The sequence below is a fragment of the Sander lucioperca genome, chromosome 13 (assembly GCF_008315115.2).
Source record: "Sander lucioperca isolate FBNREF2018 chromosome 13, SLUC_FBN_1.2, whole genome shotgun sequence".
Taxonomy (NCBI): domain Eukaryota; kingdom Metazoa; phylum Chordata; class Actinopteri; order Perciformes; family Percidae; genus Sander; species Sander lucioperca.
This window is the reverse complement of record NC_050185.1, coordinates 35,416,319-35,426,318: the sequence shown is the minus strand read 5'-3', so window position 1 is coordinate 35,426,318 and position 10,000 is coordinate 35,416,319. Positions and strand designations below refer to the sequence as shown.

At 43.7% G+C, this 10,000-nt stretch overlaps 3 protein-coding genes across 5 annotated transcripts in view; 1 reads left to right on the top strand and 2 right to left on the bottom strand.

Annotated features, from left to right (window-relative positions):
- Positions 1-10,000, top strand: part of LOC116036424 (bromodomain-containing protein DDB_G0280777-like) — a 1,700,590-nt gene that overhangs the window by 1,538,654 nt on the left and 151,936 nt on the right. The gene's annotated exons all lie outside the window — the stretch shown is intronic.
- The window catches only part of LOC116036425 (C1q-related factor-like), a 680,685-nt gene that overhangs the window by 601,550 nt on the left and 69,135 nt on the right, over positions 1-10,000 (bottom strand). The gene's annotated exons all lie outside the window — the stretch shown is intronic.
- LOC116039316 (rap1 GTPase-activating protein 2-like) overlaps positions 1-10,000 on the bottom strand; it is a 45,627-nt gene that overhangs the window by 6,997 nt on the left and 28,630 nt on the right. For all 3 annotated transcript variants that reach the window (XM_036008772.1, XM_036008771.1, XM_036008769.1), the window contains exons 12-15: positions 8,940-9,069; positions 4,865-5,008; positions 3,448-3,519; positions 2,022-2,108 (exon numbers count right to left, since the gene is read on the bottom strand). In XM_036008772.1, coding sequence (XP_035864665.1) covers positions 2,022-2,108; positions 3,448-3,519; positions 4,865-5,008; positions 8,940-9,069 — 433 coding nt within the window. The remainder of the gene's footprint in view (positions 1-2,021; positions 2,109-3,447; positions 3,520-4,864; positions 5,009-8,939; positions 9,070-10,000) is intronic.

Here is a 10,000-nt window from a genome sequence, read left to right as displayed (position 1 = left end):
GCTTACAGTAGGTTAACGTTAGCTGCTGCTAAGTGTAGTGTTGACTAGCTAATGGTAGGTTAACGTTACCTGCTGCTAAGTGTAGTGTTGACTAGCTTACAGTAGGTTAACGTTAGCTGCTGCTAAGTGTAGTGTTGACTAGCTTACAGTAGGTTAACGTTAGCTGCTGCTAAGTGTAGTGTTGACTAGCTAACGGTAGGTTAACGTTAGCTGCTGCTAAGTGTAGTGTTGACTAGCTAATGGTAGCTGCTAAGTGTAGTGTTGACTAGCTAACGGTAGGTTAACGTTACCTGCTGCTAAGTGTAGTGTTGACTAGCTTACAGTAGGTAAACGTTAGCTGCTGCTAAGTGTAGTGTTGACTAGCTAACGGTAGGTTAACGTTACCTGCTGCTAAGTGTAGTGTTGACTAGCTAACGGTAGGATAACGTTAGCTGCTGCTAAGTGTAGTGTTGACTAGCTAACAGTAGGTTAACGTTACCTGCTGCTAAGTGTAGTGTTGACTAGCTTACAGTAGGTTAACGTTAGCTGCTGCTAAGTGTAGTGTTGACTAGCTAACGGTAGGTTAACGTTACCTGCTGCTAAGTGTAGTGTTGACTAGCTTACAGTAGGTTAACGTTAGCTGCTGCTAAGTGTAGTGTTGACTAGCTAATGGTAGGTTAACGTTACCTGCTGCTAAGTGTAGTGTTGACTAGCTTACAGTAGGTTAACGTTAGCTGCTGCTAAGTGTAGTGTTGACTAGCTAATGGTAGGTTAACGTTAGCTGCTGCTAAGTGTAGTGTTGACTAGCTAATGGTAGCTGCTAAGTGTAGTGTTGACTAGCTAACGGTAGGTTAACGTTACCTGCTGCTAAGTGTAGTGTTGACTAGCTAACGGTAGGATAACGTTAGCTGCTGCTAAGTGTAGTGTTGACTAGCTTACAGTAGGTTAACGTTAGCTGCTGCTAAGTGTAGTGTTGACTAGCTAACGGTAGGTTAACGTTACCTGCTGCTAAGTGTAGTGTTGACTAGCTTACAGTAGGTTAACGTTAGCTGCTGCTAGGTGTAGTGTTGACTAGCTAACGGTAGGTTAACGTTAGCTGCTGCTAAGTGTAGTGTTGACTAGCTAATGGTAGCTGCTAAGTGTAGTGTTGACTAGCTAACGGTAGGTTAACGTTACCTGCTGCTAAGTGTAGTGTTGACTAGCTAACGGTAGGATAACGTTAGCTGCTGCTAAGTATAGTGTTGACTAGCTAACGGTAGGTTAACGTTACCTGCTGCTAAGTGTAGTGTTGACTAGCTAACGGTAGGTTAAAGTTAGCTGCTGCTAAGTGTAGTGTTAACTAGCTTACAGTAGGTTAACGTTAGCTGCTGCTAAGTGTAGTGTTGACTAGCTAACGGTAGGTTAACGTTACCTGCTGCTAAGTGTAGTGTTGACTAGCTAACGGTAGGTTAACGTTAGCTGCTGCTAAGTGTAGTGTTAACTAGCTTACAGTAGGTTAACGTTAGCTGCTGCTAAGTGTAGTGTTGACTAGCTAACGGTAGGTTAACGTTACCTGCTGCTAAGTGTAGTGTTGACTAGCTAACGGTAGGTTAACGTTAGCTGCTGCTAAGTGTAGTGTTAACTAGCTTACAGTAGGTTAACGTTAGCTGCTGCTAAGTGTAGTGTTGACTAGCTAACGGTAGGTTAACGTTACCTGCTGCTAAGTGTAGTGTTGACTAGCTTTTCTAACGTCCGTTTTCGGAGCATCAGAGAGAAGCGCAGGCATTTAAGTGGCACCTAAATAAGGCACCGAAATCCGCGTTGCTATTCGGTCTGGTAGATAACGGTCGTTAAGGCAGACAGGTCTCGGACCCCCCCACCTCCCCCCCTAAATAAAAACTCTTCGGATCTACACGATTCACGTGGATGACATTTTCCCATTCAAAATGGCGATTTTCGCCGAAAAGCAACAAGTTTGCAGGTATGATTGTGAGGTACTTGTACTTTACTTGAGTATTTCTTCTCTTTATGTACTCAGTTACATTCCCCCAGTGTGTTTTTACCTCCAGGCGGGCGAAGCGCTCGCTCTTGTAGCAGGCCAGCTCTGCGTTGATGAGTTTGGTGAGCAGAAAGTCTCTGAACTCTGGACCCTGAACACACAGAGAGCATCATGAGGATGTATTTCACTCTGCAGACTTTCATATATCATAATCACGTAATTCATTCCTGTTCATGCACCTGTACATTGTTGTTGGTTATGATACAGGACACTAATGAAAGAAATGGAGTATGGAGGGAAAGGTTACTGGCCAACAGACATCAGACTGGTCTGGAGGGAAAGGTTACTGGCCAACAGACATCAGACTGGTCTGGAGGGAAAGGTTACTGGCCAACAGACATCAGACTGGTCTGGAGGGGAAAGGTTACTGGCCAACAGACATCAGACTGGTCTGGAGGGAAAGGTTACTGGCCAACAGACATCAGACTGGTCAGGAGGGAAAGGTTACTGGCCAACAGACATCAGACTGGTCTGGAATATCAGAATAGCTGTAGTTTTTTGTTTGTTTGTGGTCTTGTGTGTCTTTTCTTTAGTTTTATACATTTGAGAGCCTTCTTTATATGTGTGTGACATGTAAGTTATGGTTCTAATAGTTGTAATAGTTGTAATAATGTTTACTTTATTCAGTCCTTCCAGAACAATTTATTTTTGTGATTGTTTTGGGCAAAAATCCTTGATTATGCGGCACGTTTTCTTAAAAAATGCGATGGAATATGCGGGATATTTATGCAATTTTATGCGATGAAATTGCGAGAACTTGCAAAAACTGCGGTTTCATCATGGTTTCATCGCGGGGTTCGCAGCTTTTCGATGATGTTCACGTCGCGTAATTACATCACTTCATAACGTTCCCATGGCAACAGGGGAAAACGGCTGCTCTTGTGTGAAGTAAACGCAGCATTTTTCATCTTTCTGCTAAGATATATGGGACTTTTTTGCAGCGAAAATGCGGGGATTATGAAATCATGCAAGCCCCGCATATTTTGCGCAGAAATCGGCAATTTATGCAGCGAAAGTGCAGCGTGTTTGAAAAAATGCGGCTCCCCTGCATAAATATGTGGACTTTGGCTGATTATGCGTTGAATTATGGGATCACATGATCACGTTTTTCTGGAGGGACTGGATATTGGGCAATAAAGACAGCTTTTTGTTAACAAAAAGTGTTTCTGAACATCAATGACATTCAAAAACAGTGATAACTGAAACAAATATACAACACACCATGCAGTGTGTAAACAAATATTTATTGCAAACAGACCTAAGTGTGTATGATGATGTAACCAAGTGGCGTCCCATTTCATAGGGGTATGTTTTCACCCCTACCCCTTACCCCTCGTTTTCGAGGGCCAAGGGCTAGGGGTAAACTGAGGGGTAGGTGTAAGATAGAGAAATGGGATTCAGCCTTTGAGTCAGCTGCTGTTTACTCTCACCTTCTTCAGAACAGCTGGATTAGGGAGGGGCGGGCCGAACGCAGGTACGTCTTCTCGTGCTGTCACGGACACCTGTCAATCACACAATTTCTACCGTCACTGGCATCAACAATAGACAACATCAGTGTTAACAAATTATTTGTGTGATAAACTGTTGGCAGGGTTTAGGTGCTGCACCTAGCCTCGAAGGACTATAACTTAAAGACTTTTCTCAGATCCAATGACTGCTGCCCGAAGCAGACACAAAGTCTCTTTGCTAGTTTAAGACCGACGCAGTTGTCAGTTTCCCGTCCAGCACCCACGTCGTTTAAAATAACAAATGCACCTGCACCCATCTGTGGTCCATGGGCGTGCTGGTCTTACAGGGAGGTGTGTTCAGGTGCATTCTGGGCGTGCTGGTCTTCCAGGGAGGTGTGTTCAGGTGCATTCTGGGCGTGCTGGTCTTACAGGGAGGTGTGTTCAGGTGCATTCTGGGCGTGCTGGTCTTACAGGGAGGTGTGTTCAGGTGCATTCTGGGAGTATTGCTATCTTGAGGCAGCAGGAAGTGATGGCACCATTGACCAACAAAAACCTGGTCTAAAGTCAATAACGCAGCATTTCATTGTTATTTTAACAGAGCATTAGTGAAATGCTCCTAGGCTCGTGCACAGCTCACACACTATGCTTGTTACACACACAGGGACGCACAGCAGCACACACACACACACACACACACACACACACACACACACACACACACACACACACACACACACACACACACACACACACACAGGGACGCACAGCAGCACACACACATGAAGAAGATTACTAATAAAAATATTACGGTGCAAATCCTCCATCATAACAGCAATGCTCCAAGGTCCAAACGCGCCTGGCTTTTAAAGGGAATGGGAGATGATCTCTGATTGGTTGATTGCATGTTACGCCCAAAACACCCCTCTGATTAATGAAGACACTAAGTACAACCCTTTAGAACCATGCACCCGGGACACGGACCCTTTTTTCTGCCGTCAAACTAGCAAAAGTGGATTTGGACACGCCCTAAACGCACCTGCACCAGGCGCTTCACGGCGTGCTCTTAGATCGTTAAAATAGGGCCCTTTGAGTGTTATTTATGTATTATCTGCTCTACCTTTTCCAACATTTTAGACACAGATATGGAGATAGTAACAGTCCAAAATGATGTGGAAAAGAGACTTAATATTTTCGCCTAACCCTCTAGATCCGCGGACCTACTGTAAGTCATTCACAACGCCAGGGAAACCTATGCTTTTGGTCTTTTAGTTTTTTAATAATATGTCTTTTTGTCTACAGTTCCCTCTGCCTCTTCTCTCACCGATCAGACTTTTCCAAAGCGGTTTTCCAATGATAACGGCATCCCAGCGTTAAAACAGGAAGTGAACCACGTTCTCACCTTGTAGAAGCCACGCACCTCCGCCTGCACCACGATGAAGGCGTGCAGGAAGTTGGAGGCGATCATGTCGGGGACGAACGGCGTGGCCTCTTCCTGGAACACCACCGCCACGATGTCATTCCCTATGTGGCGTTTCCTCTGGAGCTGAAGGAGAACTTTGCTGTCATGCTGTCATCCTATACCAGCTCACAATGAAGGTGATGTCATAGTGGCTGATGGGAACAACAATCTCTGAAACTGGTCCAGTATTAATCAAGAACCAAGCTGTAATGTAACCCTCAGGACTAATGTTCAGCAGCAGTTAGTCACTAAAAGTTCTGTTTCTACCCACCAGACTCCATGTAAATAATCAGTGATTTTATCATCGTAAAACACACTTCATTCAAAGTGGACAGAAACTAAATAAAACTACCAAAAGCCGTCTTGGTTCATCTTTCCACTGTTCCAACAATCACCACTCTGGTTTGGTTGAAATAAACCCTTAATTCACCCATTTACATGTGGAGATAAGCTGGCTCTATACATGCTAAAAGTCCTGATTATTTACATGGAGTCTGGTGGAGATAAGCTGGCTCTATACATGCTAAAAGTCCTGATTATTTACATGGAGTCTGGTGGAGATAAGCTGGCTCTATACACGCTAAAAGTCCTGATTATTTACATGGAGTCTGGTGGAGATAAGCTGGCTCTATACACGCTAAAAGTCCTGATTATTTACATGGAGTCTGGTGGAGATATGCTGGCTCTATACACGCTAAAAGTACTGATTATTTACATGGAGTCTGGTGGAGATATGCTGGCTCTATACACGCTAAAAGTCCTGATTATTTACATGGAGTCTGGTGGAGATAAGCTGGCTCTATACACGCTAAAAGTCCTGATTATTTACATGGAGTCTGGTGGAGATATGCTGGCTCTATACACGCTAAAAGTACTGATTATTTACATGGAGTCTGGTGGGTTTGGTGATGGTGATTTCGGGGCTGTTCCATGTTAAACTAAAAGGATCTTACTCTTTAACTAAAAGGTCTATCTCTGTAGGGATCCATCCCATAATGTTGTCAGACACTTAGAATAATAGTCTGAGTCTGTCAGCAGCAACAACACAACTTTTAGTGGACACTGACCAGTGTTGGGCAAGTTACTTTTAAAAAGTAATTAGTTACAGTTACTAGTTACTTCTTCCAAAAAGTAACTAAATTAGTTATTCAGTTACAAATTATGAAAGTCACTAGTTACTTCAGAAAGTAACTATTGCGTTACTTTCAAGTACATTTTTAAATGCTCAAATGTGACCCCACCTCCACCTACCCCTCTTTAACGGAACTTAAAATACATGTGCATGTTTAATTATTCATGATAAATCTGAATATTATAATGAAATGGACACTTAATACAATACATTATTAACAGAAACAATGTTCACAAATCTAAACTATTTTAATGTTGCTGTGGGACAAAGTGAGACTAGCCTCCAATCAAATGCCATGTATGTAGATATTATGTTTATATAGTGGATCGATACAAATAACTAAATTTAATTATGCTTGTTAAGCAAATAACGTAAGTGGCCTGATGGTTATACTTGTACGCTGGTGTGTGCGTCGAGCCCGGCATGTGTGTGTGTGTGTGTGTGTGTGTGTGTGTGCGTGTGTGTGTGGGGAGTAGGTGGTAGAGCGAGGGAGAAGTGAGAGAGTGACGGTGATTATCTTCAGAGTGAGTAGTGACTCTAGAGTCATAGTGAGAGAAACAAAGTGTCTCCCCTGTTCTTTCTGACCACGGTGGGAGATCTGTCCGACTATGCGTGCTTTCGAACACCCGCCCAACTCTATCTCTGATTGGCATGTATGCGCTTGCGTCGTGCACTGCCCACTAACCAAGGAACAACAGTAAAAAAAAAGTCTTCGCCTCTCGGCTCAGACTCAGAGATCTAGTTGGTCTGATGAAAAAAACAGCTTCAAATATAGTAACGTGCCGTATTTTTTTGGCAGTAACGGTAACGGCGTTATTAAGATGGGAAGAGTAATCTCTCGCTGGCCCCTCCCCCAAAACGGCCATTGTCCAATCACACATCATAGCAACCGTTACTATGTGAGCAGGTCCGACAAACATTGACTCCAAGTAAGATGGTGAAGCGGTGCGCCCACGGCGTTTGTAAATCGGACACTAGATACCCCGAGAGATTGTCGGGAGGAGTTGTGTTCTTTCCATTCCCAAAGCCGAAAACACAACGTGAGCGGAGCCAACAACGGATACAACAGTGTGGACGGTCCCACTCACAATAAACATTACGAAGCATAAATACGTCTGCTCAAAGGTAAGGCTAACAGCTAACTAGTTACCGTGTTGTCTAGATCTACTAACTAGAGGCAAGAACACAAATTGGACCAAAGTTATGATTACCATGGATATCATTGCCAGAATGTTAACTACTCTCTAAGCTAAGCTTAACGAGCCCTTTAGCTTTAGCCAACATTAGTTAACATGTTAGCTAACGCTAGCTACATTGCTAGCTGCTGTTGTGTTGGGTCTTTGAGCTCCCCAACTTTATTTTTCGTCAGTTTACAACAAAGTCGAACATAGCGCCCCAACAAGCAACTTTAAATCATTTAGTTTTTATCTTTCATGTAGCATTTTATGAACGGAAAACCTACCCCTGAGTTCCCCAATCCCACATTTGAGGTACAGGTCATGGGGTTTCTCAGATTTCGCTTGAGACCGGTAAGCATTAGCCTCGATAGCAGTCGTGTCTCCTTCATTGCGTATTTTTATATTTTGAATATATCCCTCCACTGCATACTGTAACCCCTTTTGCCTCGATCTGGAGGATATCGCGGAGGTATTGCTCCAAAAAAAGGTCACTGACACGCACGGGTATACCTCTTCCCGTCATGACCATTTGTTTGTCGGACGTAGCAACAGTAACTAAGGGGGGCGGTGCTCGGCGAAAGGCTACTCGTTACTGTAAAAAAGTAACGTCGTTATTTATAACGCCGTTATTCCCATCACTGGATATGTATGTAGTTTTGTTAGATGCACTTGTTCTGGAGGATCGTTAAGCAGACAACGAAATGGAAAGAAAATCGTCTAAGAATTTATATTTTAGTTATGAATTAAGTCACTCAGAATGTTATAAATCTGTTTTACACAAAGTTTTCATCCCAGTTTTCATGTAGCACCTGTAGCCTACCTATGGAGTTGTAAACAAACTTTGTGTTCAATATATACAGTATAATAGTGCCATGTCATTATATAGCGTGGCACTGATTGAGCTCTCTTGGCCTGTTCAGCACCATCTCTGTCCATCAGCTGTCTCTGTCCATCAGCTGTCTCTGTCCAGCAGCTGTCTCTGTCCATCAGCTGTCTCTGTCCATCAGCTGTCTCTGTCCAGCAGCTGTCTCTGTCCATCAGCTGTCTCTGTCCATCAGCTGTCTCTGTCCAGCAGCTGTCTCTGTCCAGCAGCTGTCTCTGTCCATCAGCTGTCTCTGTCCAGCAGCTGTCTCTGTCCAGCAGCTGTCTCTGTCCAGCAGCTGTCTCTGTCCAGCAGCTGTCTCTGTCCGTGGTGCTGAAACATTGTTACTTGACCAGCAAACTTCTGTCTTTGTTTGTCAATACTAACTTGTCAAAACATGTGTCTTTTCCTTGTAATTTATTTGACATATAGGCTGACTTGGCTCAACAAGTGACACATTATAATATGCATTCATCAGATAATTTACCGTTTTTATTTAACGGTTTTAATTTTAAGATGACTTGGTAGCAGAGGGCCCCGTGATGAAGCTCCGCCCCTGGTAGTCCTGTAGGGCTACATTACAGCTTGGTTCATGGCTGCCTGGTTACAGCCTGGTTCTTGTTTAATACTGGGCCAGGTTCAGAGGTTGTTGCTCCCATTATTAGTCATGTAAACACAAACATATAGGAAGACAGGGTCCAGGTGGAAATATCCTAGCTGAGTTTCCCAGTTAGCTTTGTACATATTGTTGGTAGTATTTCTGTTCTGTCCTGCTGTTTGAATGTGTGTGTGTGTGTGTGTCTCTATGTCTGTGTGTGTGTGTGTGTGTGTGTGTGTGTCTACCTGCTGTGTGTCTCCCTCAGTGAAGGGCAGTTTGGTGGAGACGTGGAACATGATCTCCTGCTGTCGGTGGACCGTGTAGACCGAGTGAGACCCGGTCTGACCGTGAGACACATCCAGACCCCCCCGAAACCTGCACACAGGGACAAGACCCTCAGCATTACCCTCAGACCCCCCCGAAACCTGCACACAGGGACAAGACCCTCAGCATTACCCTCAGACTGTCTTCCTGTCCACCTGCAGCTACTTTTAGTTCTTCTGGGTCAAAATATTAAAAAATGGCAACGCTTTGGTCGTCTTTTTCGACACTTTTGTCGAAGTCTGTGTGTGTCTCTATGTGTGTCTGTGTGTGTGTGTGTGTGTGTGTGTATATATCTGTGTCTATGTGTGTGTGTGTGTGTGTGTGTCTGTGTCTCTATGTGTGTGTGTGTCTGTGTATCTATGTGTGTGTGTGTGTGTGTGTCTGTGTCTCTATGTGTGTGTGTGTGTGTGTGTGTGTGTCTGTGTCTCTATGTGTGTGTGTATCTTAGTCTCTATGTGTGTGTGTGTGTGTGTGTGTGTGTGTGTGTCTGTGTCTCTATGTGTGTGTGTGTCTGTGTCTCTATGTGTGTGTGTGTCTGTGTATCTATGTGTGTGTGTGTGTGTGTGTGTGTGTGTGTCTCTATGTGTGTGTGTGTGTGTGTGTGTCTGTGTCTCTATGTGTGTGTGTGTGTGTGTGTGTGTGTGTGTCTGTGTCTCTATGTGTGTGTGTGTGTGTGTGTGTGTGTGTGTGTGTGTGTGTGTGTGTGTGTGTGTGTGTATATGTGTCTCTATGTGTATTTCTGTCAATATTTGTCTGTGCTTTTTTAAGCTTTTCCCAGGATTTTTTTGTCACTTTTTTGACATTTCTTTCCTACGTTATACAACGTTCTATTATTAATTTTTCTTTACATGCTATAACATTGACTAAAACCCCCAAATTCAATGAAAGTAGTGAACTGATGATTTATTTTACGTGTCAAGAGCGTTGTAGGGAACCGTCCACGTTACTTTTTTTGACAATTTGGTTGAAAGAAACCCACATT